Genomic DNA, 22,379 nt, shown 5'->3' with positions numbered 1-22,379 from the left:
ATCATATACTGTATTCCTGATTGACAGCCCCCCCTTGTTGAGTTTGGAATTGAAGGACATTAGGAAATAATGATGTGAAAAGAAAACAAAAATAGGCATGTCACAATAATATTTCATCATCAATGGTTCAGATGGCGTCTATTCATTGCCTAATTGAATGTAGCTGTTCTCCCGTTCAGGCTGCCGCGCGCAGCAGGAAAACACTTTGACCAAGCACGAGGGAGGTTAATCAGTCAGACAGTGACGGAGCGCCGGCTGGCTGGGGAAAAGACTGATAGGCGCGCACACAGCGACCAACAAAAGCTCGAATTAATGAAGCCTCGTTTTCAGTGTGTCGGATCCCTATTAGGACATTGCGGAAAATTTCTAATTAAATTGAACCAAGCGGAAGAGGGAATCTCAGCGATTTAATTTGCTCAAGTTGCCCACTGAGCTGAGGCCGCATTATAAACATGTCAGTTTAGCACACGGCTGGGCAAAGTATGGCCCGCATACAGCCAGTAAAAATGTAATTTATTCATTATTTATTAAATAATTGTTTCATTTAATTATTGTAAATGATAAAAAAACAAATCCTTAAAAATTTTCCTAATACATTTTTTAATTAAATAATTGGTTAATCATCTATCCATCCATCTTCCATACCGTTTATCCTCACTAGGGTCGCGGGCGTGCTGGTGGCGCTCTCAGCTGACTCTGGGCGAGATGCGGGGTACACCCTGTACTGGTCGACATCCAATCGCAGGGCACACATAGACAAACTACTATTCACACTCACTTACACACCTATAGGGAATTTAAAGTCTTCAATCAACCTACCATGCATGTTTTCGGGATGTGGGAGGAAACTGGAGTACCCGGAGAAAACCCACGCAGGCACGGGGAAAACATGCGAACTCCACACATGCGAGGCCTGATTTGAACCCGGGTCCCCAGAACTGTGAGGCACACATGCTAACCAGTTGTCCACCATGCCGCCTAATTGGTTAATAATAATTATATGAATTATAAATAATAAAATTCAAACATGAGAATGTTGTTTGATGTTGTTCATTGTTTATTATTGAAGTATATGTGTAACAGTTTTATTAATATATTTTTTAATTAAATGATTAGTTAGGGCGACACGGTGGACGACTGGTTAGCACATCTGGCTCACAGTTCTGAGGACTGGGGTTCAAATCCCAGCCTCACTTGACTGGAGTTTGCATGTTCTTTCTGTGCCTGCGTGGGTTTTGTCCGGGCACTCCGGTTTCTTCCCACATCCCAAAAACATGTGTGGTAGGTTGATTGAAGACTAAATTGCCCGTAGGTGTGAATCTGAGTGTGAATGGTTGTTAGTTTATATGTGCCCTGCAATCGGCTGGCAACCAGTTCAGGGTGTACCCCACCTCTTGCCCCAAGATAGCTGGGATAGGCTCCAGCACGTCTGCGACCCTTGTGAGGATAAGCGGTACAGAAAATTGATAATTAGTTAGTGATTTAGTAATTAAAACATGAATGTTATTATTTTAAAGTGAAAATAAACGAGTTTACATATACATGAAATTATGTAGTCATTTATTTAGTCATTCTCATATAGTTCATTAAATAATTGTTTAATTATGAGTAAATTAATGAAAATAAAATTAATTTATTTCTACTATTTTACATGAACGTATTTTTAAAATTCATTTTATTTAACAATTAGTTATTTATAATTAAATTAAATATACATAATACAATTAAAACATGAGAAAGATCTAATTGATTATTACACTAACGCACATTTTACATATACATGTAACATTTGTATTTTTAAAATAATTAATATATTATTAAAATACTATTCTACATACACATTTTAACATTGCCCCCCATCTCAACAACAAATGACCTGGCCCATCGGTGTTATTTTTAAAAACATTCCTGGTTTAGCCTAATGACAGCGGCCAGCGCTGGTCATGGCGCTTTACCTTCGACGCCGGCCTCGTGCGGGGAGAAGATTCTGGCGTCTCCGCAGGGTGAGGTGCTGATGTAGAGGTGGAACTGAATGTTGTCCTTTAACTTGTAGCCTCCTTTGTCACAATGCGTGAATATCGACTTCTGATGCTCTTCTTTGCTGCTGCTACGGCGAGAGACAAACATCTATTATGTATCAAGTCAAAACAGTAATGTCATTGAATATAGCTGAAATGCACATACAAGATGATATAACACGGAAAATGTGAGCGTGTCCACTGACCTGAGGAAGAACTCCAGCTGGATGTACAGGTATCTCATGAGCGAGCGTCGGGCGATTATCTCAGCATGGCAGTCGTTGAGGGCCAGGCCGCGGTCGCTCATGTACTCACCGTTGATGCATTTAGTTCCTGTCGAAACACAGATCACTTGCGCCTCCTTTACATCCGTTCCTGGTAGAGAGAGCACGACCAAAGGCAAATGTTTTTCTACGATTTCTTTACTGAAACAAGTGGAAAAAGACATGCCTATCCCTGTGTTTTTTTGATTAGTTAGGCCCTTACAATGCCGTCTAAGCACTGTGCCCCTGCGAAAGCTTCCTCCGGAACACCCAAGAGGAAGAAGAAGATGATGATGACAATCAGCGAAAAAGTGAAACTTTTAGATATGATCAAACAGGGCAGAAGTTCTGAATCTCTGGCACGCGTGAATGAATCTACAGTGCGGTACATCAAGAAAGAGGAAGCAAACATCCGTAAAACTGCTTCAATAAGGAAGCGAAACGTGTGGTAACTCCGCGTAATAAGAGACGGGGTTATGTCCATGTACAGGGGAATTTTGAAGCAAAAGAAAAAACAAAGACAACAACTACCCATCACCATGTTTTTCTCCAAGGTAAAACCCCAGCTACACCATCAGCGCCTCCAGCAGAAGAGTCTCCGAGTGAACCTGAAGCCTCTACGAGTCAAGTGAGAGCCTCTCCTCTGCCACCAACGCAAACCTCTTCGCCTCTCTCAGAAGGCAATGTTGATGAATGTTAATTACTGCAGAAGGTTTTATAATTCTAGATTTAAGTAAATACGTGTACTGTTGTAATCTTTGTCTCAAATATGTAAAGTATAAATACTATTTAAATATTTTAAACATTCTGGTACCCACATACACGAACATTCCTAGGAAGGGGGTGGGGGGGGGGGGAAATCCTACTTCCTTTATGGATGGGCATAAAGGCCGGAGCCCCCTTTGTTGAGGGCACTCGTTCGACCAACTTGCCGGAGACTGGCTCAGCCAGGAAGCCCCACCTCTCACCACGAGGTGACGAGGACACATCTGACCCTTTCCCGCCGCAGGGGACCCTGCCAGCGCTCCGAGCTCCCCTTTTGGGTGCCCGGGCAGCTCACGGGCAAGCACCGTTGGGAAGGAAGCGGGCGGCACACGTCGCCGCCCTGCGTAGGAACGCTCTTTTTTTTTTTCCTCTTTCCGCCAAATCCACCTGTTCCCCGTGTGGACCGGACCAGCCAAACAGTCGGGAGATTGACCAGCCTGCCTAAATTGTGTACCATGACCAGCCTGCCTAAATTGTGTACAATGCATGTGAGTCCAATTTGCGGTCTACTAAAGTACAGATTAGTGCATATTTGTGTTTAAATTAACAAGAACAGGCATCCCCAGCTATATGTATGGTCCCTACCCGCTCATATTCCACCCTCACATCACAAGTTCAGCCTTCTTTGCAGATGTTCGTCTGTCTTACCCCCCCCATTGTTGCCTTGTAGATTCCCCCGTTAGATCTCAGTAAATTTTCTATTAAAAAAATCACTACCTGTATCATTTGGGTGTGTGGGTTCGACAACAGACCTCTGGTTATCGAGAACTCATCTAATTCCTGTAGCAACCTTCAGATTATGAGACTGATTAAAGGTTTGTCGTCAATTTCTCCTAAATTTTATACGTATAAAAAGTGACGTGGTGCCCTTTACGAGACAAAATAGCTTAATTTATAACGCTGAAATTTAAAATCACGCTAAACCGGTAGTGACACAGGCGTCTGGGGGGGATCCCCTGGGCTCCCGCAGAGAATGTTTTTGATTTTAACATAAATTAAGTAATCTGGAAGACTCTGAAGAGTACAATAAGGCAAAATTAAAAAAAATTATTCACCCAGAAAACATTTATTTACACCGCTCAAGTCTATGTTGATGTACAAATTTAGGATTAAAATTAAATTTGCCTCATTTCATTGCTTTTTTGTTTAGGTCTCCAATTTGAGCCAGGCCCATCTCCACCTGCACCTGATGCCTGGTGCAAACTGTGCCACAGGAATAGCATCCTCCTCTTTAAGCGCTCTCATTCTGGAAAAGAACTGACTACAATCACTGTCTGTTTCATTTCATTTTTCACTATTACCAACTTCAAAGGCTAATCCCAAACGCATCCTCCAGAAAAACATTAGGTACAATATTTTTCTGTTTTTATTGGCCATTGCTAAATTTTAAATTAGTTCATTCTGTGTTGTGAGATAATCCCTAACATCGCGCCATCGCTTGATATATTTAACTTTATCATCCGTAAACTAATTAGATAAATGTAGGCGCGTTTCCTAATTAATACAAGATGTACTAGCGGATCAACTCTTGTCGCCGATGTTACGTGTGCTTCGCTGTTCCACTGGCACCACAACCAGGGCCACGACCTGTAGCACCTTAACGCGAAAATACAAAAGATCAGTGCAACAAATACGACACTGTCTATTTTTTTTTTTTTTTTTTTTGTCCTGTTCGGCTGTTAGCTCAAGCAGAATGGAAGATCTGTATCCCTTTTATGCCCTTTTTTTTACTGTGTCACGGTGGAGTTTTTAAGCTCCGGCTGTGGTTTCTTAGTATTATAATTGAAGTTTATTGAGAATCAGAGTCGATCAGTCGAACAGAACAAAGTTTCTAGAGGGGCGAGAGAAACAAAGACAAAGCACTAATTTTAAACAGGATGAGAGAAGTAAGTCATTACATTATCTACAACAATGAAACATTAAATATGAGTGTTGCGTGGGGCTGCAGTGCTACACACTGTGGGGGAAGGACAGGACAAGATAGAACAGGACAAAGGCAGGAGAAGAAGCATGCTGGACAAGGGTCGTGAAACTAAGCTGTACAACTGAAGCGTGGTGGGATTAACTATGTAAATTCTAAAAGTCTACAGGACAAGAGTATAAGTGAGGGGATACACAAGTAATTTGCATATTCATGACTTATTTGTCGCAATAAGCGCTTAACTTCAGAATAATGATTTGAATTGTTTTTTATAAAAATACAGATAATACATGGGTAGAAGCAAAATCATGCATTGTAAAAATGCATTATACATAAGTAGAAGGGTTTTCCAGGATTTTGAAGTCAACTTCAGGGGTGCGTATTATACATGGGTGCGCATTATACACGAGAAATTACGGTACCTGCCTTGGCTGCCCCGCTGAGCCAGGAAAGGAAAGCCTCGTCTACTTATCAAAGGAGAAGCATGGGAGATTTAACTTCGCACACGGAAGGGTTTTCCAGAATTTTGAGGTCAACTTTGGGGGTGCGTATTATACATGGGTGCGCATTATACACGAGAAATTACAGTAGCCGCCAGTGTTCAAGTAGTACGAAACAGCCTATGACCTCAGCGATAGCAACGGCGACCCCCCCACAACCCTCCTTCCCCCTCCAGGAAAAACTCATCAGATCTGTTCGATTCACGGAAATGGCCTGTTTTGAGTTCAAAACGGCGAATTTCGCCAATAGGCGACTGATTTGCATGCATGCCAAACCAGTATACGCTACATACCTGTTGTCATGACGACGCCTGCCAGGACTTTCCTCCGCGCATGGGGGGAGGTGAAGTTGTCTGTCAGTTCGCTGAACTTATCCACCACCAGTCGAGAGACTGCATCGGCGAGAACCTGCAACAACACGCACGAATGCACACACCAACACAAACTAGTGTCAAATCCGACAATCTATAAAACACGTTTAATGCTATCCTACCACCCCGAGCACCGGTACCTGTCACAATATTTGCCTTCAACACCAAACAAGAGCCAGAAAGTTGGTAACACAAATGCAAAAGGTATCTTTTACCTACCCCAAAGTGCCCCAGCAATAAATCTCAGTGTTATTTGACAACTCTCTCCATTAAAATGTATTCTAAGAATATTAAGCAAAACGGCGTTTTTTGTTTTTTTTTCATCTCTGCAACATTGCTAAGATATGGCCCATCGTCTCTGCTAGTGATGCAGATATCGTAGTCTATGCATTTGTTACGTTTCGTCTCGACTATTGTAACGTGCTGCTCAGCAAGTCCGCAGGCTCTAGAGCATTTTCTATTTGGGCTGCAGTACTCTGGAATGCCCTACTATGCCCATGTTAGAGCTGCTACCTCAGTTGAAATGTTTAAGTCTCGAATTCCGACTAATTTTTATACTTTGGCATCTTGTTAAACTACACGCAGGCTCGCTTTACTGCTGCATATCTGGTCCTCTTCACCCTCCTCTCCTGCTCAGACGTTGTGTTAAACATAAATAAAAACAGAATACAATGATTTGCAAATCATGTTCAACCTATATTTAATTGAATACACTACAATGATGAGATATTTAATGTTCAAACTGATAAACTTTGTTTTTAGCAAATAATCATTAACTTAGAATTTTATGGCTGCAACACGTTCCAAACAAGCTGGGACAGGGTCATGTTTACCACTGTGTTACATCACCTTTTCGTTAAACAACATTCAATAAATGTTTGGGAACTGAGGACACTAATTGTTGAAGCTTTGTAGGTGGAATTCTTTCCCATTCTTGCTTGATGTACAGCTTCAGCTGTTCAACAGTCCGTGGTATCTGTTGTCGTATTTTACGCTTCATAATGCACCACGCATTTTCAACGGGAGACAGGTCTGTACTGCAGGCAGGCCAGTCTAGTAGCCACACTCTTTTACTACAAAGCCACTCTGTTGTAACACGTGCAGAATGTGGTTTGGCATTGCTGAAATAAGCAGGGGCGTCCATGAAAAGACGTTGCTTGGATGGCAGCATATGTTTCTCCAAAACCTGTATGTACCTTTCAGCATTAATGGTGCCTTCACAGATGTGTAAGTTACCCATGCCATTAGCACTAACACAGCCCCATGCCATCACAGATGCTGGCTTTGGAACTTTGCGTCCATAACAGTCCGGATGGTTCTTTTCCTCTTTGGCCCGGAGGACACGACATCCACTATTTCCAAAAATAATTTGAAATGTGCACTCGTCGGACCACAGAACACTTTTTCACTTTGCATCAGTCCATCTTAGAATAGTTCGGGCTCAGAGAAGCCGGCGGCGTTTCTGGTTGTTGTTGATAAATGGCTTTTGCTTTGCATAGTAGAGTTTCAAGTTGCACTTACGGATGTAGCGCCGAACTGTATTTACTGACATTGGTTTTCTGAAGCGTTCCTGAGCCCATGTGGTGATATCCTTTACACATTGATGTCGGTTTTTGATGCAGTGCCGCCTGCGGGATCGAAGGTCACGGGCATTCAATGTTGGTTTTCGACCTTGCCGCTTACATGCAGTGATTTCTCCAGATTTTCTGAACCTTTTGATGATATTATGGACCGTAGATGATGAAATCCCTAAATTCCTTGCAATTGTACGTTGAGGAACATTGTCCTTAAACTGTTCGACTATTTTCTCACGCACTTGTTCACAAAGAGGTGAACCCCGCCTCATCTTTGCTTGTGAATGACTGAGCAATTCAGGGAAGCTCCTTTTATTCCCAATCATGGCAACCACCTGTTCCCAATTAGCCTGTTCACCTGTGGGATGTCCATACAGGTGTTTGATGAGCATTCCTCAACTTTCTCAGTCTTTTGTGCCACCTGTCCCAGCTTTTTTGGAACGTGTTGCAGTCATAACATTCAAAGTTAATGATTATTTGCTAAAAACTATAAAGTTTTATCAGTTTGAACATTAAATATATTGTCTTTGTTGTGTATTCAATGAAATATAGGTTGAACATGATTTGCAAATCATTGTATTCTGTTTTTATTTATGTTTAACACAACATTCCAACTTCATTGGAATTGGGGTGTGGCAGGCTTTAGACTCCAGGAGGATTACTTCCAAGGGGAAAATTTGTAATTGGGATTTTTAACATGAGTCCTGGAACCTTTCTGACATACCTCAAATTCAATAATTACCATTCAAGCAGTCTCGCAGGATTTTTACCCTCTTCGACTCTGATCGGCCTCTGTTAACATCTCGCAATCTTGTCTAGAACAGTGGGCAGTATCAGTTTCTAGTGTGTATAAATATTTTGGTAACTTTACATTTTGTTTTGCTTGTAAGCTCTACAATGGCATACTGTATTGTTTTGGTTTCTGGTAGTAAGCCTTAGCACCAGAGAAAAATACTGACCAAGAAGACGAAACTGAATTTGCTTCAAGAAGGACAGCATTACAGGGCACACGGCTGTTGTATTGATTACACTTTATTTTTGTTCCCTCTCAACATAAACTCTCTTAGGCAGATTTTCACCTATTGGCGGTGGATCTCGAATAATACCCTACGATGAACGGGGGTTGACTGTACCTTTAAAAAGGATGCCTGATTATCTCTCAAGGTGTCTTACAAGTCAGGTGAAACAGAGCAACGTCCATGCAGTTCAAGCTCAAGTGACATACATCATGTGTTCTTTGACAGCCACTTTTCTCTGGCTAAGCTCTTTACTTGGGGGGCTAATGTGATAGAAAAAGACGATAACCAAGATGAGAGATGACTACGGCTGGATGGACATAAACTAATGAGATTATTGTAATATTACTTTGCTGCGACTTTGGACTCACCCACTCGTAGCAAGGGTCCTTTAGCTTTCAAGTGACAAGTTTATCGACGTGACAGAGCTTTTGTTCTTGGACAAAAATGTAAACCTTCTCAATGCAATTCTTAATTGATTAAAAGGAACAGTTTATGATGTACTAATACATCCAAAGGGTTAATTGAGTAAAATTGTCAAATATAAACATGTAGGAAGAGTGAGACATCATCTAAGGCTCAACAAAAACAGTTGTGATCATGCACGACTGGCTCTCACGACTGCTTTTATTGGACGATAACAGTTGTGAATTGCTCCGATTGTAAAAAATAAAAAAATAAAATTAAAAAAAAAAAAAAAAAAAAAAAAGAGTGAAGTGGGTCATGACATTTTACTTGGATGGGTAAGATTCCGAGTGAACTCAACATACAAATAAACACTCTCTAATATTTTGTTTTATAGACTAGTCTTACTCTTGGCCAGGCAATCCCACCTAACCTTCCGTAGACTGCTGGCTCACTTGAAATGTCCTGTGTTGGATTTACATGGTAGGACTTAATGCCCAATACCAATTTACTCTTTCCATTACGTTATTACGTATTAAGTTATCCTCAGTGTGCTTACTGAACAGAGCAAAGAAAATCTGCAACCAGTCATGCCTAACCAGTGAGTAATTGAATTTGTGAGTAAATTGAGACAAGCTCATCGTGCCATTATTTGTTTGGTGGTGTGCCATGAGATTTTTTTAAAGTAAAATATGTGCTTTGGGTTGATAAAGGGGTGGGTGACAGGGATCTCGTTTGATGTGCGTCCTGCGTCTGAGACGCACACAAATTAGCAGGGACAGTTACAGTACGATCAATCTGTCTTAGAATGCAGAGCTATAGCTTAGTACTCCAGTGTGGTGCTGGAAATCCAGTTTATGAATTTTATTTTGTACGAGACGGGACTAGAGTGCGACTAATTTGGTCTCATATGCGGCCTAATTTCTAATGGTGCAGCAAAAAACAACAACAACAAAAAAAACAAAAAACAGAGGGTTCGTACAGGTGCCCAGTCATTTGAGGAAGAAAACGTTTCTGCGACTTGAAAGCAGACATGTTGTTTAAAGAAAGGCTGCAGACTTTGAAAAAGTACTACAAATCTTGACTCAAAACAGGTTGCTTTGATCTGCTTGTCGCGTTATTAATGTTGCTGCTTGGCACTTTTTTTTTTAACCAACTGGAAACTTGATTGGCAGTAATTGCCTGTTAATGTTAATACCTCTGTGCCAAATGTCCAGTATTTGTTTAAGTGCAATTTTTGTGAACAGACCCCGAGTCTGTTTTATTTAAATGGTTTAGGTCCTGAATACATGAAAGCAATGCTAATGGGATACCAGTAGGGCTCTGAGATCGACAGACTCGGGTCAAATAGTAGAGCACAGAGTCCAAAGCAAACATGGTAAAGCAGGATTTAGATATTATGCTGCACACAAATGCAATAAATTGCCAACAGAAGTGACGTCAGCCTCAAGTGTGAATGTCTTTAAGTCCAGGTTAAAAACGCTTCTTTTTTCTCATGCTTTTTAGAGCATTTCCAGTTTTAAATGATATTTCTTGCACTGTACGCTGTTTTAATTGTACTTTTATTTTTGTTCTCTTTGTTTTAAATGTTTATAAGCTCTTCCCCCCCCCCCCCCCCCCTTTGTTTTTAAATACTTTTAATGATATAAAGCACTGAGTTACCTTGTGTATGAAATGCGGCCTATAAATAAATTTGCTTTGCTTTCTATTTTTTTAATCATATAGTGCTGGGATCAGACTACAAGACAAATTTGGTCTTTCACAATTGCTCTATGTCATAATAAAAAAATCTTTCCGTATCTCGGTCAGACAGCAGCAACACTACACGACGTATTCCGATACCACCGCATCCCGTCTTTTACGATCACTATATCTTGTCAAATCAAACACTGTTGGAGAGGCAGAACCAGAAAACATGTTACCGGTCAATGCGTCCGGATACACTCATTACCATGGCGACGACAACAACAATGGATCGTGGCAATATAGTGTGTGAGGAAAAAACATAACATGAGGAAAAACGTGTGGTGGTCGTAACCAGTGCTCGTGAGAGGACGTCTTTATGGATTGCTTGAGATATGTTCACATACTTTTCATAGGATACGGCTTGCAAGCAGGCAACAAACGTTACGTAGCCTAGCAAGCTAGCGCCAAAACTTAACGGTTGTACGTATAGATGCCGCCTTTCAATCGAATCATGCTCTAAAGTTTCGGTACACATTGGTTTGTGGGCGTGAATAAATGTTGACAACGGTGTGCACGTACGTTGACAACAGCAAGCACCGGAGGTGATGTGCCGGTCACAATACGCAATCCTATTGGTCGACGTCAAAGTGCGCTGTCAGAGAGTTGTCGCTGATATGTCACACTACATGGAAGAGATGCAAAAAAATCCAACATGCTAACCTTTCATTTTGGTGTCGTAAGGCTATCAGAGGGCCAAATCATTGGTCGTGGATTATGTCACACTACAAGACGCTTTGTCGTTGCCGACAAAATATGGCTGGCGCGATCTGTGAAATCGCCCGCGATACCTAATTGGGCCAATATCGGGGCTAAAATCCTATAGACTGATCAAGCATAAGGTATTTCATTTATTTAACACTGTCAATGTTTATTTTTCTTAGAATTAGAATAAAAGGTGAATTGTTCTTAAAACGGATGTACTTGCATTATTATGCTCTCTTTGTCGTGATAGTTTTTGGGAAAATATATCGTCCTCAAAATTTTGCTATTTGCTATCCTAAACACGTACAATATACTGAGAGACAGCAACAGCAATGGATAAAAATATTGTACAAACAGTATTAAAAGAAATAGCGTAACAACTGTAATATAAATCTGCACTGTATCAGGACTGCGAAGCAGAATCCATGATATAGCAGAGGATTACTGTATCTGTACTCCATGATGATAAATTGCAGGGACTCATTGTTCCCGGATTGGGACTCATTGTTTCTATGATGTGTGTAACCGGGACTCACATACGTCTTTTTAAATGGTCAATGCACCTCAGAAGTTTAATTGTAATTTTAAATTAGTGTAGTCACAAAGGCAGTTAAAATTGATTCTTATCGGATTTTAATCCTCATATTTATGAGGCCGGATTCTGTGGCGATCAACTAAAATTGTGACGTTCCAAATTACAGGGGGTCCTCGGTCTACATGGGACGAATCAAGATTATGAAGAATGTGCAATGAACTAGTTTTCCATAAGATTACACTGTCACACGGCACAAAAAGCTTAGTTATTGCCTAATTTACCATTTTTAATTGGACTGTTTAATATTTATGATGTAAAAATGTTTTTCAGACAAATATTTACTGTAATTATGATTTTGCCACTGTGTTAGCTTGAGCTATGTTGTGTTCAAACCACAAATTTGGGTTACGGCGTCACCGTAAACAGAGGAGCCTCTATACCTTTAAAACATGTTTTCATTACAGAGGATATTCATGGCAATGCGAGTTCTTGCCGAGTATGACACTGGAAGAAGAAACTGTCTTACCTGCGGGAGGTGAAGCTGTAGTCCCTCTCTGGGTATGGGCTGCCTGGATGGTGTCTGGTCTAGTTGCATGTTGAAGAGAGCTGAGAGAGCAGCCTGTGCTGCCCGGGCCTTAGCTAGCTTCTTGTTGCGCCCTGAGCCTTCAAATGTCTGTGCATCCACCGTCACTGACATCACAAAATTCTTGGCGTGACTCTCCCCGCTCTCTGACACAAAGTCATATTTGAGGCCTGGCCTGAGTTCATTGAGAATCATGACAGGGTTTTTGCCACTGGAGGGGGAGCTGAATGCCGAGGGAGGGGGCAGCGGCGCCTGGACAAGGTTGCTGCCAGGTGGTGTGGGCAGTGGGTACTCCCCTAGTGAGTTTAAAGTACTGCTACCGTTGGAACCGACATAGAAGGGCTCTTCGGGTATGGCCGGTGTCTCAAAGCCGTTGAAGAGCATGTCTGGGAAATCAGCTTGGTCGGAAGTAAAGTCTGTGTTCACGGTCAGTGTTCGACCCATGGCCAGGTGTGCCTCAGAGGCATTGGGAAACTGAACAAAGGAACGCAGAGCTTTCTCTGCCGCATTCAATTTAGCCTTTTTCTTGGTCGGACCCATGCCCTCAAACGTCTGTCCGTTGACCTCTACGGTCATGACAAAAACCGGCGCGTGGACCGGTCCTGTCTGGGACAGCAGTTTGTACTGAAGACCTGGTTTGATTTCATTGAGCTGCATCAGGGCATTCTTGGGCAGGATGGGTCCTGGCGTTTTCTTGCGCTTCTTGGCTCGGAACTTGGCGTGAGTGTGACCATTGTTTCCTTCCTCCAGGGGGCGCTTTCGACTGCCCAGACCACTTCCATTGGGGAGCTGTTCGGCCACACCCACCCCTTCTTTGCAGGACACGTTGTCCAGGTTTCGGTTTTCCTTAACGTCAGTGCTGCTCGAACCTGCGGTGCCCAGAAAGAGTAACTTACAACGCCTTCGTTGCAGGATCTTGTAAATGCAAAATTTATAGATTCCTTTATCACTCTTTGGAACTGAACCAATGATTTGTGTTCCTGAATAAATGCAGACAGATATATTTGATGATTTCTAAGAGATCCACATCTGATTTGCCATTTTAAGATCCTCACATCCAGTCAATCAGTCATATTCACTAACTCAACAAGCTAAATAAAATGGTTAAATTTTCATTTTTGATTTGAAATTATTTCTGTACAAGGGCTTCATTTTTACAACTGAAAGGCTGCTACCCTATGAATGCGGTGAAAATTGAGCATTCAGAGTGAAACAAAACTTTTCAAGTCCTGATGTTACTATGAGTATTCAACACATACTGTATGTACATACACAGTTTTACTTCATGTAATCCCTTTGTTACCTACATACAGTAAAACCAGCAAGTAGTTAAGTACTGACTTTACACGAATGTTATAAGATATGCTAGGGAACACATATCACTGAACCCAGTAAGCAAAGCGGATGGAATATTGGCAAAAATTTTCATTTATAACATCCTTCAGCAAAGGCTTGATAGGTTACTCCTTGCGGTACTCAGGAGAAAGAGAGGCCGCAGTGTGCATGAGTGGGACTGTAGGTTGGGTTGAGGGAGTGCAGGGGAGGAGTGCAAGGGTAGGAGCTGAGGACCAGGCAAAATGGGAGAACACATCAAAAAGAGGCAGAATGAGAAGACTGCCTACTGCTGGATCCTAAAAAAGCTCGGCTGGTGACAAGACTGCCAGTTCAAAATGTGACATCAACCCCCTTCACGGGAAAATTTGACAATAATGACATGTCGTAGTCCAAAAAGAGGAAAGAAAGTTTCAAATTGGGGGCCATTCGTTTGACCCCATGTCTCTGAAATCCCACCCATGAAGCTCACCAGTGTTGTATTGCAGTGACATGCCGTTACCATCTGAATCAAATCATGGTCATGTCTTAAGACAAGCCAAACAAAAAAGCACTCCAAAAGATCAGTCATCATTCAAACTGCACATTCATCAGTCTCTCAACTCTGAAAACATGCACTGGCGTACACATGCATTCTTTATGGTTGTGTTAGCTTTGCAGATAAAATGGATATAAAGGAAGAGAAGGAGAAGATAATGTTACAGAAGGACAAAACGCCAAACTAAACGTCAACCGCTAATCACCTGAATTACATTGTAGATAGGCTTGAATAACTAAAAAGAAATTAGCAACTTCTGCATGTTCAAGGAATAACACACAAAAAATACAATTTCCCCAAAGTCGAGCCTTATATTAAATGGAGCGTGTAACATATTTAACACAGATTAAGCCAGTGATCAATATACCACAATGGATATATATGATCACTTGCAATCAATAATCACAATGAAATTACTGGCATGCAAATAGAAACAAATGGCTTCAGGTATGTGTTTTTCACATTGATTAAAGCATATACTCAAATAAAAATAACAGCTTTTGGTTGGATAATGAGGACTCAATGCGTGACGGAGACCAAAAGAAGATAAAAGCTTGAGAACATCAACCATTAGCCCATGCACTAAATTATGGCAGAGACATGCAGTTCATAACATTCATGTCAGCGTTTTTGTAATCAGCATTCACTATCTATCACTGTGTCAACTTAAGTGCAGTGCACATATACCGATAAGCGGGGCTAATTTGAGCATGTTTCCTCTCTTTCGATCAAAGTCTGCAATGGCCCGATTCTCTGATGTCTCTGATCGATTATCCAGAGTGGTTGTACTGTGGTGTGGGATTCATTAAGAGTGATTTTTCCCTTACTGATCTGTTAAAAAAAAGGTCAAGGCCAACAATTGCAAATGTTGAACTTGTTCAACATTTCCGATCGCAAATTCTTTATGGGTGTGGTCAACACAGAGTTTGGTCGAGCTACGTGTACCGGAATGATAAACTAACAATTAAGCCTATCTTTTTCTATTTCTTCTTCTCCTACCACTCTTCTTTTTTCAGCAGTCTGGATGGCCTGTGGTACCATGCTGCCTCTCACATGTCAGTCTTGGTACTTCTACAGACATCTGGTTTGGGGGAGAGACTCGCAATTGTCGCGGGAGATATCAATATGTCTGCGGCAGGGGTTGAACAGACTAGTCGACTTTACCACTACACAATGACGATTATAGCTACAAGTAGAGGAATTGCCAATCACGTGTTTTAACACTAACAACACGGACGTCTCACTTAAACAGGTGGTCGGTCGGCACAGTGAACATGTAAATACCGTATTTTCAGGACCATAAGGCGCACTTAAAAGTCTTCAATTTTCTCCAGAATGGACGGGGCGCCTTATAATACGGCGCACCTTATGTGTGCACCGAGTTCCAACATTTATAAATGTTGTTGTGTGATGAGCGCTCCGCTTGACTTTTTTTTTTTTTTTTTTTTTGGACCGTTTGACTGACAGGGAGCATTTCCTGCCGACATGCTGCATATACAGAGGAAAAGCGGACGTGGCTGAGGACAGCATGCGGACGTAAAGGGGGAAGGGTGCGTGAATTAGGACGCTAAAGCCTCGCCCCCAGTAGGTATATAGCGCCGGGGTGTGCATTGTGCAAAACAACATCGGTTTGGCTAAGGACCTCCGAAAATGGCACCTATAAAGAGACACGCTTATGAAGCACAGTTTAAGATGCAAGCTGTCAGTTACGCGGAGGAACATGGGAATCGAGCAGCCACAAGAGAATTCAAGATAAACGAATCCATGGTTTGCAAGTGGAGGAAGCAGGAAAACGAGCTTCGCCAAGTCAAGAAGACGAAGCGGAGTTTCCGCGGAAACAAGGTAAGGGTGGCCCGAGTTGGAAGACCAACTCGAGCGATGGATTAATGATCAAGGAACAGCCGGGAGAAGCGTCTCTACAGTCACCATTCGACTGAGGGCAATAAAGCTTGCAGAAGAAATTAAAATCGAACATTTTCAAGGAGGTCCATCTTGGTGCTTTCGTTTTATGAAACGGCGCCATTTATCCATCCGGGCAAGGACTACCGTGGCACAGCAACTTCTGGCGGATTACAAGGAAAAGATGGCCATCTTCCGGTCCTACTGCAGTTAAAAGATTGCCGACAAACACATCCAGCCCAACCACATCACCAACATGGACGAGGTGCCGCTCACTTTTGCTCACTTTCGACATCCCGGTGAACCACACTGTCAAGAAGAAGGGGACCAGCACGGTAGCGATGCGCACAACGGGGCACGAGAAGTCGGCTTTTACTGTTGTGCTTGGTTGCACTGGTAATGGACAGAAACTGCCACCTATTGTGATTTTTAAGAGGAAGACGCTGCCGAAAGAAAAGTTTCCAGCCGAAGTCATCGTAAGGCCAATCAAAAGGGCTGGATGGACGAGGAGAAAAAGAGAGAGTGGCTGAGTGAGGTGTACGTAAAGAGAAAGGATGTTTTTTTCCACGCGTCACCGTCCCTGTTGATCTGTGACTCCATGTGCGCCCATCTCACAGCCGCTGTGAAAAAGCAAGTGCAGCAAATGAACTCGGAGCTTGCTATCATTCCGAGAGGCTTGACTAAAGAACTCCAACCGCTGGACATCGGTGTAAAAAGGGCGTTCAAAGTAAAGTTGCGAGCGTCGTGGGAGCGATGGATGACAGATGGCGAACACATCTTTACTAAGACTAGGAGGCAGCACTGGGCGAGTTACACCACCATATGTGGATGCTTGGGCTAAGGTATCTGCTTTGACTGTTGTCCGAGCTTTCGTGAAAGCTGGCATCATTCCTGAACAGCCCCCCGGCAACGAGACTGACTCTGACAATGACGAAAGGGAACCTGGCGTGTTTGTTGGAGAACTTGACCATCTGTTCATTTCGGATACAGAAGATGAGGACTGATGATGGATAAGGATTGATAATAAAAAAAAAAATAACGTGAGTACGTTGTTCAATACTTTAATGAAGTACAACCAAACTCAGTTTTGCTCCCGCTGCCTTTAAAAAAAATTGTTTTAGCGTGCATGCATGCTACCGTATGTTTTAAGATAGCGTATGTTTTACCATGCCTGCGCCCAATAATACGGTGAGCCGTATATGTGTGTGTCAAATACAGAAATAGACCCCGTAACTGAGACTCCGCCTTTTTATACGATGCGCCCTATGGTCGTGAAAATACGGTATATTTCACTAATAATGAAGCTGTTAGCCCGGTCACATGCAAAATATAAGTCTATTCTCAAGTATAGACAAAAGCACAAGTACAATAAAGACCCATCATTGGTGTTAAGATTGCTAAGAGTTCTGACTGTCTGTAAGGCCATGGAGGTATCTGCATGTGATTAGATGAGCGAGTCGGGAGGGTGGGGAAAAGAATCTCAATGACGTATTCAATTACTCAATGTTGAGTTGACTATCTAGCATCCACTACATAAAAGCTGAAGTCGTTCAACCCTTAGTATGCTGTGTGCTCCGTTTGTCATCTTGAGTAAACCACACACTATATAAGGTCTCACATTTAAGAAAAAATGCTCAAGATGTTTGAAACCCTGCTTTTAGGGTGGTTTTACACTACGGGTCTAAGTGCCAAATTCAGATTTTATATTATTTTGTTATTTACATGGATTTAAGTGATCCATATATAACATCACTGTGTTTACATTTACTGGGTACCTGAAACAACCCTGATGCACACAGTCACCAACAACACGGATGTTTAGCATAGTCAACAAAGCTAAAAAAAATGTGACATTAAAACATAACCTAATCTTTGTGAAGCTATTCTGGGGTTTTCTCAGACTTCCACACTATGAATTTTAGCTCAAATGTCTAATTAAATTTCAATAAGCTTCGGAAAAAGAGATTTTCTGAGTAAGAAATTTCAAGGAGGAAAAGTCTATTATATGACCTGAAGCCTCTCAGATATACTGATTAACTTTCCCCTTTAAAGTTTTCAGTAATATCTGGGGGTGTGCACATTGCTGTATGTCCCGGTTAGAGGGGCAATCATATGAACCAATTAGAAGACTTTTCAGAATAGCCTACTATATGTAGGACTATCCAGTTTTGTAAGATCTGTGATAAGCAGTAGAAATGTACTGCACTGTTTACTAGTTTAGTTTGTACTGATTACTCATTGGAAAAAAAGGAGGTCAAACCAGGGAGGACATGCAAGTATATTCTAAAGCAAGGAAACAGCAAAAAGAAAAGGAAAATGACAAAAAAACTTGTTCGACTCACTCATATTCTCCTCCTCATCCATATCCATGGTGACGGGTTTGTCCTGACCTGAGAGCAGCCTCAGCGCCACTGCACCTACAAATAAGAGGACAGGACAAGAGGACGGCTTGAGTGATACACATGCTCTTCCACTGATTCAAAGTAGTGATTTGCATTGAGTGGCTGCTCCAGTCATGTTGATTTGCAGTGCGACTACATGAGCCCGCACTGAACCACAGTATATACACATTAAAAGAAGACAGAGAACAGTGCGTTGAGACTTTGGCAAGGTATTGTTTCATACTGCTGGCTGGAAGACAAATCTAATCACGCTTGCTTGACCTTGCTACACTATATAACAATCAAAGGTTATTTGAGGTAAAGTTTGTGTCAATGAACAATAATTTCCAAGCAAACTTGAAATGAAAGTATGTCCTCTAATCTGGAATTGTACACCACAACAGATTTCTCTCAAGACCTCCTTTCGGAATCATGATCCTCCCATCTCCAAAACCACTACTTTTCAGGAAATCCCCCCCAAAAAACAGCATATTTCTCAAGTTACCAAACACCACATCATGAAAGTTGGTATTATACCTTATATTGCTAGCATACACACTGTGCACCAACATCAACAACTCCCCCAAATCATGTTCAATCACTAATTAAATTTGAAAATAAAATAAAAACTGCTAATTTGATTACGCTGTCATTGTTTAGAATGGTACACACACAGAGGCTGCCGCTAGCCATGCCCATCAAATTCTGTGGTTGCGGTGAGCCCTCCGGATGAGAAATGGCTTTATGTCAACCGAAGCAAACGGCTGTGGTTAAATACATCATCCCAAACTCTTCAGACGCCTAAGAACCTTGAGTGATGCAATACAATAAACAATGAGCTAACTAGTATGTCTGATAGGCAGATATTAATCTGCACGTAAACTTACCTTCGGGGCTGACGGTCATCATTCTGCATCTAACCTAACTATTGTTACTCGTTTTTGTCTAAAAACAGCCAGACTTTCTTAATAGTTGCTACTTTCAATCTTGAGGAGACACAATGCTGCAAGGCTCCTGCTAAGTGATGAAGTGTTCAACAGTTACCGGTGTCAAGCTATTTTCAAAAATTTAGACTGATTGATATTTTATATAAATAACAGACCCACGCGAGGACTGACCAGTAGTATTGATTTGTGAAAAAAAAGTATGAAACTGACCAAAGTTGTACATAGGCTTCATTTATTGGAAAGCAGGGCTTACGATGCAAATTTAAAAAAACTGTGAAGATGCTGTATGAGAATGTTTTTCAAAGAAAGGACTTCCAGCTAAACAACTTGAAAGGTTACAAAAAAAGAAAGAAAATAGCGCTGGGAGAGAATTGATGGAGCAAACTAACGGAAAGTTAAGGCAGCAGAAAAATGAAAAGAGAGAGGAGAACACTACAAAAGAGTGAGAAAGATGGCTGGATGACACAGAGCAGATTGTGCTGATTTCACTCGCGCTGTCTTTCGCTTTCCATCAGTGCCCCCATTCCTCAGTCACACACTTAGCTAAGCTAAACTAAATGGGCTAATTAATCTGGGCTAATGGGGGGTGACAGTAAATATGCTAGCACAATGATCACCCTATTAAAGATTCATATTGTGAGCCCTAATTGAAAATGAAAAGGTAGGGTGAGGGGGATGGACGGGAGGGTGAAGGTCCAGCAGAGTGGAAAACTACTCATTTTAGCAGTAGTCAGGTGCCCCCCACCACACAGCTACTCTGAACCATGTAGCACACACACAGCACTACATGGCACTTGCTTCATTAGGACAATAATGCACGATAGTACATCCAATCTGTTGTTTGGAAATGGAAGTGGTCTGTAAAAGTGTAGAGATTTGGGGGGGGGGGAGACTTGACTGTGACTTGAACGACACAACTTGACAAGTCATTTTGTTTAGAGTTGGAAATCTGCATTTTAAAGGAGACAGTTCGGCCCTTTTTTTTTTTTTTTAATAAAGAAAACACTGGGGGGAGGGGTCATTCGCGCCAACTTGGCAACACAGTCTGCGCTGTTGCACACTTGCCGGTGTGACGTAGCCACCTGCATGAACAACGACGCAAGGAGCTCCCAAGATAAATACAATTTGGATTCAATGAGTATGTTGTCAAAGTCTGCAAGAAGAGGTTTGCAACCTCCATGGCCTGCAACTTGCACATTAAAGACAACATTGACGTCGAACTTCATCCGCCACTACAAAACTCACAAAGACAGGTAAGCTAATTTAACAGTTTAGCTAACTGGTCAAACATTAAGTTTCATGGACTGGTTTGGGATGATTCAAAATAAAAATGATGTGATTGTGAACGTTTTAGTAGATATAAGTAACGTAACTAGGGGTGGGACGCTTGATGATAATTGTTGGAACCTTTTGTTTCGGTTCATAGGCACGCAAAAGTCTGTTTTTCGCCCCTCTCTTTCCCATGCACTCTAGAGCAGAAGAAAGCAGCCCTTAAAATAGAATCCCAACCGCTTAATGCAGAAGTGAAGTGGTGTTGCTAGTGTTGTGGATATTAAAAAAATAAAAATAAAAAAATAAAAAGCTGCGGAGACGTTTGTGGGCATGACGAAAGCTCGAAGATGCAAAGTGCGTTATAGGTCTGCTGTATCGGATCACTTTGCATTAGGAAACACGGCGATAAAAATGTCATTGACAAAAGTGCGTTCCACTATTACTAAGTACTGTACAAATTATGAGTGGCTACGAATGAATATAATTTTCATACTGTTAAACGTGTTTATTGAAGTGTCACCATCAAAATGTAATCTGTTGCGTCGGTTCTGTGATAAAGCTATCTGCACTATGCTTTTAAAATTGAGACCACAGCATATGAAACATTACCTTTAATCTAATGACAACTGTCAATTGTCCAGAGTCAGTGTTTCTAAATAAATTATCAAGCCCGACGGAGTGATTTAATTAAAGTAGAGGACACAGAAGGAATGCAGTCTTTGTTCACATTATTATTTTTGAAGGATGGCAACATTTTTACATCATGTATTATTCCCTTAATTATGAATCTCTTTCATTCTCCGTTAGCCCATTAGGTACACATCTAATTATATTTGACAAACAGAAAACAGTCTTGGCTTTTGCTTAATTGTTCTCTTAAGAACCATAGGAGTTACAAGGCTGTCACCAAAAAGTACACAGCATAGTTTGTTCAGATATAAAGTTCAGGTCAGTTGAGTTTGAAATACAACTTTTGAAAACAATTCAGTGCAATAAATTCAATCAATCATAATCTCAGTTGTTGTTTATTTAACTTTTATAAGGTGTGAATACTTTTTTTAGAATTATGATTTATGGGGGGAAAAAATTTGAAAAAAACATTACCACACCAATATACACTGAACAAAAATATAAAAGCAACACTTTTGTTTTTTCTCCCATTTTTCGTGAGCTGGACTCAAAAGAGCTAAAACTTTTTCTACATACACAAAAGGCCATTTCCCTCAAATATTGTTCACGAATCTGTCTAAATCTGTGTTAGTGAGCATGTCGCCTTTGTCGAGATAATCCATCCCACCTCGCAGGTGTGTCATATCAAGTAGCTGACTGATGCTGAAGACAGCATGATTATTGCACAGGTGTGAACTTCAGAAATTAATTATTTAATACTTTGTACAAAAGCCTTTGTTTGCAATGACAAGTTCAAGATGCCTCCTGTATGGAGAAACTAGTCGCATGCATTGCTCTGGTGTGATTTTGGCCCATTCCTCCACACAAGCAGTCTTGAAGGTTCCGTGGGCTTCTAGTTTCAGTTCCTTCCATAGATTTTCGATTGGATTCAAGTCAGGTGATTGGCTGGGCCATTCTAGCAGCTTTATTTTTTTTTCTTTG

The 22,379-nt window shown here is 41.4% G+C and overlaps 1 protein-coding gene across 4 annotated transcripts in view; it reads right to left on the bottom strand.

Moving 5' to 3' along the window:
• adarb1b (adenosine deaminase RNA specific B1b) overlaps positions 1–22,379 on the bottom strand; it is a 160,047-nt gene that overhangs the window by 16,944 nt on the left and 120,724 nt on the right. For 3 of the 4 annotated variants that reach the window (XM_061791418.1, XM_061791419.1, XM_061791416.1), the window contains 5 exons: positions 18,511–18,585; positions 12,343–13,268; positions 5,761–5,875; positions 2,225–2,393; positions 1,956–2,107 (listed from right to left, as the gene is read on the bottom strand). In XM_061791418.1, the coding sequence (XP_061647402.1) occupies positions 1,956–2,107; positions 2,225–2,393; positions 5,761–5,875; positions 12,343–13,268; positions 18,511–18,538 (1,390 nt within the window). In that variant the 5' untranslated portion in view covers positions 18,539–18,585. The remainder of the gene's footprint in view (positions 1–1,955; positions 2,108–2,224; positions 2,394–5,760; positions 5,876–12,342; positions 13,269–18,510; positions 18,586–22,379) is intronic. The other variant, XM_061791417.1, reaches the window with a different exon arrangement.

This window comes from Phyllopteryx taeniolatus, chromosome 12 (assembly GCF_024500385.1).
Source record: "Phyllopteryx taeniolatus isolate TA_2022b chromosome 12, UOR_Ptae_1.2, whole genome shotgun sequence".
In the NCBI taxonomy this organism is placed as follows: Eukaryota; Metazoa; Chordata; class Actinopteri; order Syngnathiformes; family Syngnathidae; genus Phyllopteryx; species Phyllopteryx taeniolatus.
Note: the sequence above shows the minus strand (reverse complement) of the source record. Positions and strands in the feature narration are given on the sequence as shown.